Genomic DNA, 19,986 nt, shown 5'->3' on the forward strand with positions numbered 1-19,986 from the left:
TGTGTTAGGGTTAAGCCAACATAAGCCAACCACACTGGTGGTGGAAATCCCACTGATTGAGAAACAGCCATGTTCTGCTCTGCAGAGATGCTTTTCTGCTTGCTTTAACAAACTGTGCACACAGATTCCCAGTATTCTTTTTATGCATTTCAGCAGCCCCTGTGTGCTGCAACAGAGGCTGCAAACAGCTGCGCAATTATACAGCTGTTTTACACACTGAACGTACTTCTTACTTTTAATTGTATTTTGGTGTTAAAATCTACAGTCCCCTTTCAGCTTATGTATCATATATAGTCATCACACCTTCTTGAAGCAGGGCTCTTTTTCTTATCTTTTAGTCATTCACTTAGGATCAGTCAGGTTGCCAGTTGTCTCTCACCAGGAAGAAATGTCAAGAGGTGTTCAATACAGGAAACATACAGTAAGAAAGCAATTTCTTTTCTCTTCAGCTGTTGATATCTTTTTCCAGAGCTTTGAAATGATGCAGTCAAAACAAAACCAGAGAATGTGTGATGATGGCAGAGATTTAACTCTCACAGTGTAGTTTATTTAGTGACCTGGAATAGACCACAAAACAATCTGCTACTTGAAAAAACAAGTTTGAATCTATGAATTCACAAGTTGTTTCTCTCCTGGACTGGATGGTAAATTTGCAGGTATGGATTTATAGAGTTGCTGGCCTGTTGTTTTCTTTCCTCACAATATAACAACTGCTTCTTTGTAGTGGTGTCAAGAATCTGATTACGTCACCCTAAAAACTCAAAGTCGATTCATGGAGTGCATGTGAGCAGGCCAGTTTCTCAGATCAAGATGATGATCATGGTGGTGCATGGTGTTTATGAATGGAGATATATTTAAACTGTTTTCAGACAACAGCCAGTGGTTTTTGACATCATATTTTGGCAGTTGGACTCCTCTTTTTGCTCTCCTCACAGACTGTTTACCTGCATGCAACCAATTTCTGCTCAAACCTGACTGGTCAATGAACTGCGATTACAACTGGGTCACACGTGGAAAGGAAAGTTTTTCCTCCCAACTGTTACAAGGGCTGCTCAACTTCAACTTTAGTATTTATTTTAATTTTTGTCATTATATAAGTAAATGTTTTTTTTAAATATAAATTATATAAATAAATTCTATCCAATTAAATTGAAAATGGAAATAGAAAATACAGCTTTATTGCTGACAGAAGTTAAAGGCCCTGTCTCGTTATGATTATCTGTGTCAGCTGTGTTCCCCGTGTGTTCCCATGTCTCTCGTTAATCCTCTGTGTATTTATGTCCCCGTCTCCCTCATGACTGTGTGCCCGTCCGTGTGTTTCCTCATGAGGCAGTTCCTTTTGAATCTCCCAGTTTAGGTTCATACTGACAGGAGACTGTCAAAGTAAAACAGGAAGTACACAGAGGTGCAGACAGGAGGGGAGGAGAGAACACGGGGAGAGCAGAGACATAACAGGCTGGGGAAAACATGAAATAAAACACAAGGAGGAGGAACGAGGCGTGGGGACTCACAGATACGTGGAGGGGGACAAAGGGGGTACAAGCACGAGGGGAAATCTAGTAAACTAAAGTGAACAAAGAACAATAAAGAACAAAATACATGGCATGGCACATCTAGCTGAATTAAGACAGTATTTTTATTGTAACCATGTTTGACTGTTTTAATAGCCAAAGACTGTAGCGTGTGAGGTCCTGTTTCCAGGACAAAAATACTCACTGACCTGATGTTTATAACTTTACTATCCATGTTCTTGTGCAACAGGAGAGATGGCCTTTCTCAAGCATTCCATCCTGCACGCCCTGAGTGTGCTGCTCTTGGCCTGGGTGTTGGTGCAGTGCCAGGCCTCTGTTGAACCAGAGGAAGAGGAGGAGGAAGAGCCAACAGAGGAAACAGAAACTGCAACAGAGGTGACGAAATCTGAGCCGGAAATCTGTCCGCAGGATTGCAGCTGTACAGCAGAGAGGGTAGTGGACTGCCCCGGAGTCAACCTCATCGAGTTCCCTGCTAAGCTGTCGGAAAAAACCCGCCAGCTCTCTCTACAGGTCTTTCATGTACTCCCATAAATACCAACACAAAACCAAAGTTTGGAGTCCTGCATTTACAATCTGTGTTGTGTTTTCTGATGCTAGAACAACAAGATCGAGGAGATAACGGTCGAGCATATTTCCCATCTGCATCAGCTTGAGACTCTTAATCTTCAGAATAACTGGCTCACCTCAGATGGTAAACACTGTCACACAATCTAAACACTCAGCAGGAACCTGCTGTTCAAAGTGGGAACAGCTTACAAGACATGTTTTTGAGGTTGTTTTCTGAGGCCCTGTCGAATTCCTTTTGTTTTTTGTGTTTTTCATTCTCAGATGTCGATCTGTGTTGACCCATTTTGTAGAAATTAGAGCTTTTGCCTGTCTGCAATTTTTGATTAGTAGTTAGTCTGGCCTTGGTTTAAGTATCTATAATTTGACTAACTATTTATGGTACCAAAATACCTTCAAAATAAACCTGAATGCAGCAGAGGAAATGCAGTTGTTTTGTTCATTTCCTCTAATAACTGGTCCTCGCGGCTGAGAGGCACATTCATGAAATAAAGAACAATTAATGGGAACATAAGAATCAGTTTTCCTTTGATCGAAAAGTCTTAGCCTTGATCTAGAACAAGTTTTGCAAAGTTGGAAAAGCTTACTGTCTTATAGGGACCATAAAGCTGGTTTTAGACTGTCATGTCAAGGTTCTGGTGCACAGTAAGATGGTGTGCTAAGTTATCGGCTAATGCTAGCAAGCTGAATTAATAAACTGTTCAGGTGTATTAGACACACATTTGCTACTTATTGCTAAGTAAGCAACTAATAAAATACAGTAACTTTACTTACCAAACATGAAGCACAAACTTCTTGTACTGGCTGTACGTGGCAGCTGTACCACGCAGCAAGCCATGTAATTTATAGATATCTGCCATATTATCCTCAGAAAAAAAAGAGAAAGACCGAAAATTACGCTGGAGAAAGCTGGAGAGGAACTGCTCCTTATCTTACAAGTGATAAAGAGATAACACAAATCCTGCATCTTCAGTTGTTGAACACTTGAACAAACAATTATAGGAAAAAGAGCACTTCTACATTTAGCATGCCAGATAAATAACTGATTAGATGCTTACAGCTGCAGAATATTAAAGATGTCAGAATCAAAATCACAATCAGAGAGACTTTATTTATCCCCAAGGGGCAATTAATTGTAAACTTACCAATTTCACTTAGATCAGCTGGATGGAGATGTGGTCCTTACTGTTATTCAGACACTGCTAACAAAATGCTGTTTGACTATGTCAAGTAGCTACAGTTAGCTAACGTTAGGGTTTTTGTTCTGTCACAGTGTAACTTTAATACTCTAGCAACCTTCCTGCTGCTGTCTGCTCAGTTTTTACTTTGCACTGCCAACAGAGACAAAAAAAACAAACGTCACACCTGCCCACTGTTTGCTCCTACTGGCTCAGCCTCTGTATTCTCCTGTGATGGTCTCATTGGTCTAACTCCATAAATATTGGTTAATATTATTCTGGATCATGCTGCTGTTAAGATGAACAGACAGCTTAAATGGTTTTTCTGTCCCTAGCCAGCTGTGCTAGCAGCTGGCTTCTGTTTTTATTGCTAATGTTGAATAAAAAATGTTGCCGTAATGGAACCCTTTTTGGTAAATGTAAGATCAAAGTGCCACAATGGAAAAGATCCGGGTTACCATGTGGTATCTGTCTAACAAAAGTGTTTGTTTTGATCAAAATATTTTAACACATTTTCAAACTAACTATCAGAAAATATTCATTTACTTACTTAAAATGATTAACCATCCTCTTGGGTGCCTGAACCTTTTCCTACTTAATTAATAGTCTGTCACGGTGGCCCGTGGAAAAACACAAAATTCAAGCAGAAATCCCAAACTGCTTACAAACTGGTAGAAAATTCAGCAAGTTCAAAGGATTTTAATTGTGCATACACCTCCAGCTTTCATAAACATACATCAATTTGAAACAAAACAGGATATTCTTGATTCCCAAGGCAAAAATAGCACCATTTTGTCAAAGTTGCTGATGTCATGTAATTAGGGAGTCTCTCTAAAATGATAATTTATCAAAAAGAAAGACCACAGTCTTTTCCAAACCCTAATGAACTGGTTTGTAGTGCCTAACAAGTGGGTGAATGTGAAAGTAAACAATGAGTGTACAAACCCCCCCAAAACTGCAAAGCACAAAGGTCCAAACAGGACATAAGCCACAATCTTATGATCGATAAACCTGCAACTAATACCATTTCTTCTAAAATCTACAATCCTCTGGTCAATTTTGGGACCAGTGCCAAAACTGATAAGTGATACAGGTCTGGTAAATATGTTTTATTCTGTTAAAGGGTGTAAGTCAAGAACAATGTGTCAAAAATCCTTGTTTCTTTTCAACAGGCCTTGAAGATGAAGGGTTTGAGATGCTCGAACAACTGGCTTATTTATACTTGGCAAATAACAAGGTGAGTCATACAGCGGGAGTTTAGATATTTCTCTCAGCTGTGTTCTGCTTGACTGACAGTGTCAGCTAGCAGAGGGAGGTTGTATAGTTGCTGCTCATATAGTGTGTACAAGCTTATGCTTGTGATCTCTTCCAGTATGGCTGTGCCATCTGTTTGGAGCTAAAATGTTACTGACCTTTCAGTCACAGGGAACAAGAGAAAAAGGATGGATTTATTTGTGCCCTCACAACATAGGATCCGAAAAGAATAGAGGATTTTTAAATTCTCGCTAATCTTTAAAGACACCGATGCTACTTTAATCCATAAATGAACATCTAATCTCAGTGATGCTTCTCTCATTTTTCAATTTCCTGTTATTGTGTACACTGTAGTGTTAGTTTTTAGCAGGGGATGACAAAAATGAGGAAAACATGGCTTTTATGCCACACATATTTGGGATGACAGCATGCCTGTGTCAAAACAAATAAGTATTCAATAAGTCCTTGTATCAAAAAATAGAATTACAGAGCCTTACAGAACAACCCATAGGACCAAACACTATGCACATGAACATTTTCAGATATGCCATATCTCTATTTTTTAGAGATTTCCCGTTGCTGTAGTTGTCCCAATATATACTGTATGGATATAATTTTGCAGGGCTTGTCATTTCAAGTGCAATAGCTCCATAGAACAACATGACCGGGAAAGATGTTAAAAGCATAAAATAAATAGAAATGATCGTTTAATCTTCAAAGCATAGTAAAATATTTAGTGAGATCTGTGATCATTATCTTAAGTGTGTTTTCTTGTTAGCACACTAATAATTGTGTCATATTAATTTGGGGTAGCCCCTCCATGAATTGCCACCTTATCGTGGTCAGGGGTTTGTGAATATCGCTTGATAGTTTAATTAAAAATGCTCAACATCATATCCTGTCATGGTTTTTTGTGCTTGCAGCTCACCTTAGCACCAAAGGTCCTGCCCCCCTCTTTGGTCAGTGCTGATTTCGCTGCTAATCAGCTTACAAGGATCTTTCCATATACATTTGGTCATAAGCCAAAACTGAGGTAAGAGATGTGCATGTTTATGTAAATTTACCCCAGATTCCTTTAGTTACTCAGTTAACACATGTCTCATGGTCGTGGTCCCCAGGTCTGTGTATCTCCATAACAACAAGCTGACTGATGCAGGTCTCCCTGAACATATGTTCAATGCTTCTGACAACCTGGAGATCCTAACCATGTCTAGCAACTTCTTGAGGGTTGTTCCCAAGAACCTGCCTCCGACTCTTTACCGTCTTCATCTGAAGGTTTAACATCGCATTATACTTGGACAGTAGTGGGTTTAAGATGTTTGTTTAATTCATAATTCATAAATGTACAGATGTAATCCTAAACTAAAGCTTTGTACATAAAAATGCAGAATTAAATTTGGCCTGTAGGTAGTCACCTTGGGCATCACTGCAACATTTCAAGTGCTTTACATATCTATGGTATGTGCACATACACTACTGGTCAAAAGTTTTAGTACACCCCAATTTTTTCAGTTATTTATTGCAGTTCAAGTTATTCAAGTCCAATTAATATCTTGAAATGGTACAAAGGTAAGTGGTGAAATGCCAGGGGTTATAAAAAAAAGGTAAGGTTACCTAAAACGGAAAATTAATGTACATTTCAGAACTGTACAAAAAAGCCTTTTTCAGGGAACACAAAATGGGTTAACAATTTAAAGCTGTTCTGCAGCAATGGAGGTTGACCAAGCCTAGTAATTCCTACAAATGTTCCAACTTTTCTTGATCACTTAGAACCCCAGTGTTGGAAAACACTGTGGTACCATACCCTTGTGAGCATCAGTTGAACAGTATTGTACTGCAGACAGTAGTGTGTGTGTTGCTACTAAAATGGTAATAAAAAAGGCAATTAACAATGGAAGACAGACGTGTAGGTCTTTCCTACAGAGAAATTGCAAAGAAAGTTAAGGTGTCAGTAAGTACAGTTTCCTTCAGTAGTAGTAGTAGTATTTATTTATTGTCATTGTCAAGAACAATGAAATTGCGTTTGGGGCTTCCATACAACCCAAAAAAAGAAGAAGAAAATAATAAATACCCCTTAAAACCCAAGTGTACATATTTAACCCAGTGTGACTCCAATGCAATAAGACAATCCTTAGCAATAATGTTCGTAGAAATTCAGACAAAGACCTGAGAAACATGACAGAAATACAACAATGCAACCCATTCAATATTATTGTACTGTGAGATATGATATCAGATATGATAGTTATCTATTTAAGAAAGAGGGGGGGGGGGGCAGGAGGGGGAAGAGAGTAGATCATCTCTGTTGTATTGAAGTAACCCCAGACTGTGTGAAATAATACACAGTACCACCAAAAGTGCAAAAGTGTAGGAGCTCCGGGCCGCTGCGTCTGTGCGCGCCGCCATCTTCACCATGAAAAGGCACTCAGAACCTGGGGCAAACTCTGACAGGAAGAGGTCTGGCAGACCCAGAGCCACACCTGAAGCAGACGTCAAGTTTCGGAGAGTTAACAGCTTGCGTGATAGGGGGCTCACTGTGCAACAGCTTCAAGCACAGCTTAATAGTGGTCATAGTAAGCAAGTCTCAGCTTCAGCTGTGAAGAGAAGACTTTGTGCTGTGAGTTTGACAGGACACGTTGCCGAAAGAAAGCCATTGCTAAGATCACAGAATAAGACAAAGAGACTTGCCTGGACCATGAAACGGCACCATTGGACTACTGAGGACTGGAAGACTTGTATAGAGTGTGAAGCTCCCCGACCCAAAATCTACCACTGCATTCTGCAGCGCCATGCAGTACCTACTGGTATGTGCCTAGTTGGTCAGGGGTTCATCCTGCAGCAAGATAATGACCCAAAACAAGTCCAAGCCATGCCTGAGGTAAAAAGAAGAAGATGGTAAGCTTGAAAATATGAAGTGGCCAGCACAATCTCTGGTATTAAACCCCATCGAGCTGGTCTGGCATGAACTGGACAGAAGTGTGAAAGCAAAGCAGTCTACAAGTGCCACACATTTATGGGAACGTTGGCAACAGATATGGGAAGAACTTTCTGAAGAATATTTGATTTCTGTTGTAGAAAGAAGGCCACGGGTGTGTTCAGCTGTTATATCTGCCAAAGGTGGCTACTTTGAAGGGTCAAAAGTTTAGAATACATTTTTGTCTATAAATTGATTGCATAAGTTTTTTTTTAACTCCAATTTCTTATTTGTACTTTTCTTTCATTTCAGAGTGCAATGAGACATTAAACTGCGTCATTTCCAATAAAAAACTGGTAATTGGGGTGTTATAAAACTTTTGACAGGTAGTATATATATTCATGTGTATTTTTGTGTGTACCTGGCTACAGACATTTTTTCCCATGTTTCAACCAGCGACCCTTTAACTTGAAGTAGCAGGAGTCAAATTCAGGCAAAAAGAGCAGGAGGTGAGCAAAACTTGTGTTGCGCATGTCTGTTTTCAACAAACTGTTTTCCAGTTTACAATGTTGCCTATACTACATCCCACACAATGTCACAGTACAATTCTGTGTTGACCGTCCCAGGGAGAGGATATCATAGTGAAAAACTTAGTAAATGTCACAAAAAAACAAGCGCTCCTCTTGTGCCTCTTTTGAACTTTGACACTGGACGTTTTGATTAAGAACTTCTCCTTGGTCTCCAGCTTTCCATTCCAGACAATCCTTGACTATAAAATCAGGTCATTTTGAAAAAAGAACTTGATGTTTGCTCTCATCTTTAAGCAGATCCAGTCTCAGTACATCTGCAGTGCAGATAGACAGAACACTACTTTCAGAAAATTGCATCAAAAGCAACACTTGAAGTGGTGCAGGTAACCAAAAGGCTCTACCTATCAAGGGAGGTTGGCCAAATTTAACCCAGCTATGATTTCTTCTTTTTGTGGGTGCAGTTGCTGAACTTTGTGATTCCACCTTACATTAACAATGTTAATATTCTTTTGTTACAGAGAAACAAGCTGGAGAAAATCCCAGCAGGAGCTTTTGACAGCTTGCCCAATCTCAGAGAATTATATCTTCAGAACAACCTTCTCAGCAATGAGGGCATGGACAATGAGACTTTCAGGTGGACAAAAATCTTCACTCATGAAGTTTATCAATAAACAGATTTCAACATCTTGCCATTGCCAGCTGTGTAAATATCAAAACTATCCTTTCAAGGGCAAATTCTCTACAAAGACAACATCATATCCTTCCTTTTCTTTGCTTCTAGCCAACTCAGCAGCCTTGAGTGTTTGGATTTGTCAAATAACAACCTCAGCGTTGTCCCAAAGGGTCTCCCTCGCAGTCTTGTGCTGCTACACTTGGAGAAGAACGACATCCGCAGTATCCCTGGAGATGCTCTAACGTCAGCCCGAAACCTTGAATACCTGCTCCTCCACAATAACAAACTTCGTTCCCGTTCTATCCACCCAGCTGCCTTCCAGGTAAATATGGATGATATAAATGATCCAATTTAAATTGTAAGGACAAGTTGGAAGGAGTAATTTGTACAACAGCATGGCAATGAACATTATGCAACAGTGGATCACCCATTTGAAATCTTAAATTTGCTTTTCACTAGGGCTTGAAAAAGCTGCACACTCTTCACATGCACAACAATTTGCTGGAGCGTGTTCCCAGAGGCTTGCCTCGGCGAGCAAAGACCTTAATGCTGCTCCATAACTCTATTTCTGAAATTGGCCGCAACGACTTAACCTTGTTGTACACGCTGATAGAACTCAACCTCAGCTACAATAAGCTTACCAGCCCCAAGATGCAACGTGAGGCTTTTAGGAAGCTACGTCTGCTGGAAACCCTGGACCTGTCGGGGAACAGCCTTACCTCAATGCCCAGGGGCCTTCCTCGCAGTCTGCACGTGCTCGAAATCAAGAACAACCTGATCAACTCTATACCAGATGGTACGCTGACAAAGATGGAGAAGTTACGAAAGCTGATCCTGAGTAATAACCAGCTGAAACTGAACTCAGTCTACCAGGGAGCCTGGATGGAGCTCACTGCGCTCACAGTGAGTGGAAGCGACACAAGTGGGATAGTCACTGAAAAAAAAAAAGCTTGGCAATGATGTTTGTATACTGCATGAATCTGAATATTTAGGAACTTTATAAAGGTTTAGTACTAGGTTCCTCCCTGATCTTTCACTAAATGACAGTTTGGTATGGTGCAGAAAAGGGCAAACATAGAATTTTTTTATACCAAGCAAAGTGGCTATTGGTTGGACATTAGGGATTTAGATGTTATAAAATTAAAAGTCAAGACTGGTCATATTGTTTACGTTTACATTTACAGTAACATTATCAATGGGAACTTTCTATTTAAAACTTGACGTTGACAAAAATGGAAATATTTACTGGGATATAACCCCAGTCAAAAATCTAAGGAATTGCTGCAGCTGGCAAAAACCATTCAATGATCCTAAATAGATTGTTGTATAACAATTTTTCCATCACAATTTTTACAAGACAATATGCTTGCTGTAGTCTTCGCCAAAATATAAGGCAGCACAATAACACTGCCAGCAATGGCAGAAACCTGCAATGCAAAATTTGAAAGTAATGATTCTGGGAATGAATCATTCATTCCCAGAATCATTCATTCCAGATAAGTAGGGCTAATGGTTTGATACAGACTAAATTTTCCAGGAGGTTTGTTATTAATTATGCATCTTTAATTTTTAGACGCTGGACCTGTCTGGTAACCTAATGACACATATCCCCGCTGACCTACCCGAGTCTCTGGAATACATATACCTGCAAAACAACCGCATCTCCAGTATTCATGGTTCAGCTTTTGAAGGCACTCCCAACATCAAAGGCATCTTCCTCCGGTAAGGGACTCACAAGTAAAGTAAATATATTTAGTCTTTAGCTGTATATTTTCATGCCCTGATTTATTTATTTCTTTAACCCCAAATAGACAACTTTAAACCCTTTTACCCAATTTAGCCAGTAAATACTTTAAGATCAACACGAATAACAACAGCTTCTGTGGATAAACAATTTTCTTTATGGATTAAAATATGCATTTACTTCCAGCTGCTCAAACCTGTAAATTAGAGATCAAAAAATAATAAAAAGTGAGTCATATTGATGTAATTAAACTTCAGCTCTAAACAATAAAAACTGAACAGAAGAAGCAGAAGCATCTAGAAGTACTAGATCTGCTTTATACTCAGTTTTGCTAACAAGCCTCTTCCACACTCTTAAACCATTGAAATGGCCCCGTTACTGCTGATGTCACCTGTTCTCTGCACAGGGACCACCAGGATGAATTAAACTCTTAAACACTTGTTTGCAAAAGCTGTTTTATTGCATTACATGTTCAAGCATAGGCCTTCAAGCACAAATCTGTTTTCCAAATGCATTGATCTTCACTGGGGGTAGGATACTCGTGCAATAGAAGAACGACTTTAAAGTAGAAGATATTTAACCAGCTTAAAAAAAAACGTTGTCTTACTACAAGAGGCTCATAGATCTGCCACAGCTGCAGATGAACTTAAAACACCTGCATGTCGGGAATATACTTTCTTCTCACATGTCCATCACTCTTACTCTCGTCTGAATTATTTCATCAAGTTCATTCTGCCACAAACTGGAGATTTAATTCATCATTACTTAAAGATGAAGATTTTATTAAATATTTTAAAAACGAGTGGGCTTCATATTTACACAATAATGGCCTGCCTGGAACATCAGCATCTGCTTTCTTGGAGTCAGGGATGAAAAGAGAAAACAAACGTATTCATGAATTAGAGAAAAACATTAAATCCTTAGGAGAAGCCTGTGTGTCCTCGCTGGAACAGGAAATGTTGAGCAAAATACGTAAAGCAAAACTAGAATTAAATCAAATTTGGATAAAAAAAAAAAAAAAGAATATTTCTACTGCAAAGACTTCCACTGCAAAAATTTTAACAAGAAACAAAATATTCCCTGTATTTCCAGTGAAAGACTTAACTGGGAATACAGTTTATGATCCTGAAAGAATAAACAACACATTCAGGGACTTTAAAAAAAACTTTATATTCACCAGAGGTAAACCCATCGGAAGATGAAGTTGATCAGTTTCTTGATAACATAACCATTCCAAAATCATCAGCCAGTCAAGCCTGAAACCAGGCAAAGACACTGTATTTCCCATCAGCTTTCATCCAATATCCCTTTTTAATATTGACCTTAAAATAATCTACAAAGCCCTCTGAAAAAGATTAGAGAAGATAGCACCCCTCATAACACTTCCTGACCAAACTTGTTTAATAACAGGGAGGCATTCATTAATAAATACACGTAGCTTACTTAATTTAATAGACTGTTCTTGCAGTAAAAACAAACTACATAATTGTCTCTAGATACAGAAAAAGCATTTATAGAGTTAAGTGGAACTTTTTATTTGCAACTTTGGTTTTTGAAACTGTTGGGTTCATCCAAACTCAAAGTATTTGTTTTCCTCTATTTAATAAGCTTTTGAAGGTTTAGATTAATAATGATGCCGCGTCTCTTCCTCCATTCAGCAAACCGGACGAACAAAAGAGCACCAAATCCAGGCAGTAAACACTTTTTATTATTTGTCATAAAAACAGAATGTTAACATGATTGGTTAAAAAGTTGGGGCAAGGCCGCGGTTTTAGACTTGGCTCTACATAGGACCAAGAGGAGGACTACATCTGCCTAACTTTCACAACTACTTCTTAGCCAACACGCTACAATACATCTCAAGATTGTTAAAACATAGCCTCCAAATGAGCCGCGGTTAGACATAGAATAGGCACTATGTAATAATGTAGAGATTTCGGGCCTAATATTCATTAGCTCAAATGACTTGTATGCTTTAAAAGCATACATATTAAGATTAAGCATTAATATAATATGAATATATATATTAATATATAATCTTAACCTATCTGGAACAACTCTGACATCTTACAAAAAAATTATATGCTAGACTTCAAAGATTGCAGGTAAAGGAATTGAGTTCTTGGAATATATATTTCAATGAATAAATTTAATTTCATTTGACATATTAGTATTACAATATGGGATTAACAAGAGTAGATTTTTAGACCAACAAATTATAGTCTACAGTGGGGAAAAAAAGTATTTAGTCAGCCACTGATTGTGCAAGTTCCCCCACTTAAAATGATGACAGAGGTCAGTAATTTGCACCAGAGGTACACTTCAACTGTGAGAGACAGAATGTGAAAAAAAAATCCATGAATCCACATGGTAGGATTTGTAAAGAATTTATTCGTAAATTAGGGTGGAAAATAAGTATTTGGTCACCTCAAACATGGAAAATCTCTGGCTCTCACAGACCTGTAACGTCTTCTGTAAGACGCTTTTCTGTCCCCCACTCGTTACCTGTATGAATGGCACCTGTTTGAACTCATCATCTGTATAAAAGACACCTGTCCACAGCCTCAAACAGTCAGACTCCAAACTCCGCCATGGCCAAGACCAAAGAGCTCTCGAAGGACACCAGGAAAAGTATTGTAGACCTGCACCAGACTGGGAAGAGTGAATCTACAATAGGCAAGCAGCTTGGTGTGAAAAAATCAACTGTGGGAGCAATCATCAGAAAATGGAAGACATACAAGACCACTGATAATCTCCCTCGATCTGGGGCTCCACGCAAGATCTCATCCCGTGGGGTCAAAATGATCATGAGAACGGTGAGCAAAGATCCCAGAACCACACGGGGGGACCTGGTGAAAGACCTGCAGAGAGCTGGGACCAAAGTAACAAAGGTCACCATCAGTAACACACTACAACAGCAGGGAATCAAATCCCGCAGTGCCAGACGTGTTCCCCTGCTGAAGCCAGTGCATGTCCAGGCCCGTCTGAAGTTTGCCAGAGAGCACATGGATGATACAGCAGAGGATTGGGAGAATGTCATGTGGTCAGATGAAACCAAAGTAGAACTTTTTGGTATAAACTCAACTCGTCGTGTTTGGAGGACGAAGAATACTGAGTTGCATCCCAAGAACACCATACCTACTGTGAAGCATGGGGGTGGAAACATCATGCTATGGGGCTGTTTTTCTGCCAAGGGGACAGGACGACTGATCCGTGTTAAGGACAGAATGAATGGGGCCATGTATCGTGAGATTTTGAGCCAAAACCTCCTTCCATCAGTGAGAACTTTGAAGATGAAACGAGGCTGGGTCTTCCAACATGACAATGATCCAAAACACACCACCCGGGCAACAAAGGAGTGGCTCCGTAAGAAGCATTTGAAAGTCCTGGAGTGGCCTAGCCAGTCTCCAGACCTCAACCCCATAGAAAATCTGTGGCGGGAGTTGAAAGTCCGTGTTGCTCGGCGACAGCCCCAAAACATCACTGCTCTCGAGAAGATCTGCATGGAGGACTGGGCCAAAATACCAGCTACTGTGTGTGCAAACCTGGTAAAGACCTATAGTAAACGTTTGACCTCTGTTATTGCCAACAAAGGTTATGTTACAAAGTATTGAGTTGTATTTTTGTTATTGACCAAATACTTATTTTCCACCCTGATTTACGAATAAATTCTTTACAAATCCTACCATGTGGATTCATGGATTTTTTTTTCACATTCTGTCTCTCACAGTTGAAGTGTACCTCTGGTGCAAATTACTGACCTCTGTCATCATTTTAGGTGGGGGAACTTGCACAATCGGTGGCTGACTAAATACTTTTTTGCCCCACTGTATATTGATAAAGGAATTTTCACCTAATTAAATCAATTACAATTCTTATCTAAAATATACAAAACACTGTTGAAAACAGATGAGTCATTATCCCTTCCTATTGTGAAATGGGGGGCGGATCTATCAGCCAGCTTTGACCACAACTTCTGGTATCAGACATGTTTAAAAACCTCTAAAATGATTAGAAACCCCAATCTACAATTAATAAAATACAAAATACTACATAGAGTGCACCACGGTCACACCGTCAAGGCAATACACCTGACAATTACATCAACACTCTTTGGTTCTGTCCACCAGTTCAGAGGTTTTGGTGCCGGATATGTGAAGACTTATCAAAGTGTATAAAATGTAACATTCGAGCCTCCCCTTTAGTTTGCTTTTTGGGCAGCCTAGATGATGTTACTATGGAGATGAACACCTCGGCACCTTATCCATCACTAAGAAGACTGTCCTTATGAACTCGACAAATGAAAATAATCTTAGAGACCTTAAAACCAATATAGAGACCATTTGTCGGATCATATCAGTCTTGAGACAGCCTCTGCCACTGCATCAGGCCAATCTCTCTGAGCTCCTTTGATTGGCTCCATCATCTAGTGGAAGTTGGGTTGGTGCGTGCATTGGGGCCTGTCCCTGGCCCAGGAGGATTCGGTGCATTGGTGGAACTGGAGGCCCCTTTAGCTGGCAGGGAGGTTTTTACCATGTTTTGCAGGTGCTCTATACTTTTGAGGAGATCACTCTGCAGGAGGGGGGATCTACCAGAGGTGGAGGATGGGCTCAACCTGGGTGTCTATTGTTTTATGTAGTCTGGGAGTTGACTGAATGTTGGGTTGGGGTTGGGTGTAGTCTTTCCTCTGCAGTGGGGTTGGGTGGGCCAGTGATTGGTGCTAGTTTCAGTCATTATGCAAATGTACTGTTTATAAGATTGGGGAAGCCACTTGGATGAGTGATGAAACATTTCTCCCACTGAAAACGTTACGTCCAGATGAACAGAATAAACTTTTGGAGATTTACTTACCTGGATGATTGAGCATGCATCAAGACCTGTGTATGACTCTTTGTCTATGTGTCAAGTCAGGTCTTAGACTCTCCCTCTCTCTTAGAACATGCCAGGCCTGGGGGACCAGGTGTGGGGCCTATTTCCCGACGCCACAATCCATGCCAGTGGCTGGTGCCCCCACCTGCCGCCATTGGTGGTCTTCGGTGTCCGGGGTTTGAATGTTTAGGTGTGTGCTGTTTTGCCGCCAGAGGCTCCCTGCCTCTGTCGGGCACCTGGCAGGTTCCTTTCTCTCTTCATCCCTCTTCTTCCCCTTTATTTTTCTCTCCTTCTCTTTCTGTTACATTTCTTTATTTTCTTTCTTTTTTTGTTTCTGTCCCCCAGTCTTGTCTGTTATGGTTGTAATAATCCAAAAAAAAAAAAAAAAGTTCTAGTAAAATATGACGACCAGGTGGACCATTATAGTGAATATCGTAATGCTACACCTGTGAAAGTAAATTTGCTGGGCATTTTTTGGCCTTCAGACAACAATTCCGACGTTAAACTGCTGGACAGGACAAGAAAAAAAAAAGCCTTTAATATGCACAGCCAACTTATAGTAAAAGACAAAACAAAACAGAACAATAAAAAATAAAGAAAATGAAAACATGAAGAAAAACATGAAAAAATAAAATTACTAAACAGCAGCAGTGAGAAAACTGAACATCGTGTCAAACATTGTTTGTGCAAAAATTCCAGTCAGTTGAAAGTGTTAATCACATTCATCGATAACCAGTTCATATCTTAAATACTGCTGTGTCGACAGCACACTCACACAGCGTCTGATTGGTTTGGGGAATTGCAGGTTGCTTGCAGGTTAACGTGTCTGCACTTGTGTAGGATGTGGTTACAGATTGATCCAGTCGAGTGGCACTTCACTCTAACAGCCTACATACATCTGCCCATTTTCTAGGACAGGGGTGTCAAACTCTTTTTAGTTCATGTGCCACACGCAGCCCACTTTGACCTCAAGTCGGCTGAACCAGTAAAAATATTTTATAATAATGGAGATATAAAACATGGAGTAATTGATGACAGGCTGCAGTTTTTAGATTTTGCAGTGGTATGGATTAGACTTTCTGGCAGGTTTGACACTCCTGTCCTAGAAAATATTACCACAGACCGATGTTTCTTTACATGGCTGTCATTTGTCTTACTGTGCAACTTGTTTGCAACCTCCTGCTGCAAAGAGACAGGTTCTGCCGTCTGCCAAGCCTCTTTAACATCTTATCATCAAGAGCCAACATTTCTCAAGTTTTGATATAATATGAATCATTTACTGACTAATATTTCTATGCAGGCTAGAGAGGACAGCAGAGTATAATCATCTGTTTGCGCACATCTCAAATTTGTATGTCAATGAAAATAAAGATAACAATAGATAAAGTCCAAAAATGGAAACATTTGATAAGATTATGAGCTGTGCTTAACAGCTAAATGAAACTGAGTTCTTGGCAAGACAAAGGGCAGCTGTAACAATCCACAATACATGAAAAGCTTTGATCCTTGTGTGGCTACAACATGAATGTGATGTCTTTGTCTTGAGTTTTTTTAAAATCCTCTTTGACCAAAACATTATCTGGGCTTTATTGAGCCATTTTGCAAAAAACAAACAAACAAACAAAAAAAACCCTAACCCAAAATGCAATATATCAACACTATTTTGCACTCATTTTTTTTATGCACAGTAATGTTTGTTTTTTCCCCCCTGTTAAATAACCTTTCTAAAAAAAATGTACACTGATCCTAGAACAAAAATATCTTCATCATCATTAAATCTTTTTCAGAAAAAATATTATTAAGTTTGAAATAAAAGCCTGAATTATCAAGTGTCAAATTAATTACCAGCTGTTCTTTAGAGGAACATCATACAAAAGGTGTGTAGTGTGTACATCTGATACTGATTTCATACCAGATGTTCAGTTTCAGACGCAGCATTATTGTTCATAATTACTGCATAGGCGGTTTCCTAAAGAACATGCAAGGAAATTACAATAGATTGGATCACCTCATATACACCCCGTATAACATATTTTAATTTATTCTACTGTTTAAAGACAGTGCAGTCAAAACACCCTCCATATCTGGATCTGGTATTTCTGAATTTTCTCTGAAACTCTGAACTTTTATAGTTTCTTCAACATTAGTCATAAAAACATCAAATGAAAGGAAAGTGTTATTAGAGTCGCCAGCCTTAAAAATCAGCACTTAAAAGCTCCTGAGATTAGAGGCCACATTAATGCTTTACAGAGGTCATGCTACAGACACATCTCAACCAGAAATGAGCAGACTATGTGAAATCAGTTCTTCATGGTTGAGTCGCTGAAAAGACCAGAGGAAATCTGGACTTTTGATCTGAAGAGTCCAAATGTGAGATTTTTGGCTCCAGCTGCAGTGTGTTTATGAGACTAAATTTTGATCCAACACTTTAAAGCTAATTTGCATTGTTAGATTTTTCCCTTTTCATCATTTAAAAAAATATGTATGCTAACTGAATAGGTTTTACTTCACAAAAATAAACCATTTTCAGAAACAATGTTGTTCTCTAGTCTGTTACTAATCAGTAAAATTTGCTATGTGTTGAAAATTCTGACTCAGTTTCATTTTGCAGAGTACTGCAGCGGGGTATCTAATCTCCCCATCTCCGCTAACTTGTGTGCATTCAGCAAATTTTTCCTCTTTGGTTTATTCCACAGAGTGCAGGCTAATACCCATGAGCCCTGCAGCTGAAACAGCGGTCAGTCAAGAAGAAAGAGGTTCCCGACATGCTCTTTCATGGCTTTTGTTCGATTTCATTTCAAATATAACCTCAAGCTGGCTGCTTTACAGCCAGTGTTTACAAGTCCTAAACCCTTCCAGGCTCATCGTGTTTTTAGTGTCAGCTGCTGGCACATTTGACTTTTTTGTCTCTTTAAAAGAATTTTTTTTAAATTTCCACCCAAATCCCTTTGCAGCTGGGAGTCTTTCGCGCGAGTCGATTTAAAGCTGCTGGAATGCTTGTGTCTGTTGTTGAAGTGGAAGGGCGACCTTTGTGTATATTTATTAGTGAATTAACTTTTAAACTTTATGAACAACATATGCAAATATTTTCAGTGATCAATGCAATAAATTCCATATGCATTAGACATGGTTTTAGATAAAAGTCAGTGGACACCTGTGAGCTTGACGGTGTTAAAATAAGAGAATGGGTAGCATACGTAGCATACATTCTTCTGCTCAATGCTCAGCTGTACAGATTTTTATAGATGTGACTGTTGATCATTGTTTTGTTTATTTTGCTTTGAGCCTTTAAAATTTGTAATTAAAAGACTACTTCAATTAACTATCTGGTTTTGTTTTTGTTCTTCTTGTTTTTTTAATTTAAGGTTTAACCCCCTGTCTGTGGACGCCGTAGATGAGAGTTCCTTCAAATACCTGTCCAACTTGCAGGTGCTGGACACCGGTGCAGGAAACCCTGACCTCCCCATTCAAAAAGAGGAGATCGAAGAGGAGCAAGACTAGACCTGGGTTGATCGAACTATAATTGGACTGCATTGCATCAAAGACAGAAAGAGTTTTTAAATGGGGAATGTACCTGTGAATATTATTTCCCAGGTTCATTTTTGTATCGTGGCAGCGTCACATATTTCTGGTGCAGGAAACCGGATGGGGTTACTGATGTTTCCATTTTTTTGGGCTGGTTATTAATGCATATCTTTATATCTGACCTTTAATTATTTTTGTCTTTGATCATTTTATTGTTTCTGTGCATTACCCTCAAAGATTTATTGGCAAAATCTAATGTGAACCTTCCCATGTAAATGTTTCTGAATCGATACAAAGAATGTAAGCAGAGTGAAAAATTCTGCTCCCACTGTGTGTGTCTTTCTCTGCTTTCTCAGCCTCTTTTCCTTCAAAGTCGCCTGCCTTGGCTCATTGCATTAAAAAAAGAGTGATTTTACTTACAATACTGTGAAAACATTTGAAACAAAAGTGCCAATATAAGTACACGATTTCCAATGAAACCAACAAAGCCACAGAAACTGTTGAATCAAACCTGGCTACAAGTATTCTCAAAAAAGGCTGCAATTTAATGTCATTATTCTGAACGTAGAGCTTAGTTTTTACATAAGTAATTGAAGTTTTAGGAATAACACAGAAGATCTAAAACATTTAAAAAATCTCAAGCGTTTATTTTTAAAATGGTAGAGAAAGAATGAATAGCAACAATGGGAAAGCTTTAAAGCTGCATTTCATCACCATAATATCAAATATATTTATTCATCAGCGTTTGAGTCGTTCACTAGATTTGCATTCTGTAATTGCTTCCTTTTGTTTCTGTCAGAGTTTACCAATCTGGGAGAGAACACATAAGCCCCCTGTGGAGTTTTCTGGTAAACAATCAAAAGTTTACATTCCATTTTACAACCGAAAATGTGTTGAATGTGTTGCATTTTATTTTGCTTCCTCATAAAACATTTGCAAAATCAGTTTTCTGCAAGAAAGCTTCCTCCTCTGAATCATCTGGACACGATATAGCCACCTGTTAGAAACTCCAAAGTGAACCACTAAATGTTAATGGACAAGAGGCTTACAGGAAACGCTACGTTAGCTAAATTAGTTTAACATTTAAACCTATTTTCTGCACATTCCAGCACATGAAATAAAATATTTTTTGTTTTTACACTCACTCTTTCAAATAGATGCAAGTAAAACACAGCAGAAAATAAATAAAGTCAAAGACTCAGC

At 39.1% G+C, this 19,986-nt stretch overlaps 1 protein-coding gene across 1 annotated transcript; it reads left to right on the plus strand.

Moving 5' to 3' along the window:
- The first annotated feature begins 265 nt into the window (after positions 1 to 265).
- podn (podocan) lies at positions 266 to 19,205 on the plus strand. The gene is given in 12 exon segments (XM_026159472.1): positions 266 to 391; positions 394 to 421; positions 1,762 to 2,042; positions 2,130 to 2,223; positions 4,447 to 4,511; positions 5,452 to 5,561; positions 5,647 to 5,803; positions 8,491 to 8,606; positions 8,754 to 8,967; positions 9,105 to 9,548; positions 10,219 to 10,367; positions 18,624 to 19,205. Coding segments are annotated over 12 exon segments (1,797 nt in total). The 5' UTR covers positions 266 to 388; the 3' UTR covers positions 18,760 to 19,205.
- Positions 19,206 to 19,986: the final 781 nt, after the last annotated feature.

Source organism: Astatotilapia calliptera, chromosome 23, assembly GCF_900246225.1.
Source record: "Astatotilapia calliptera chromosome 23, fAstCal1.2, whole genome shotgun sequence".
NCBI classification, from domain to species: domain Eukaryota; kingdom Metazoa; phylum Chordata; class Actinopteri; order Cichliformes; family Cichlidae; genus Astatotilapia; species Astatotilapia calliptera.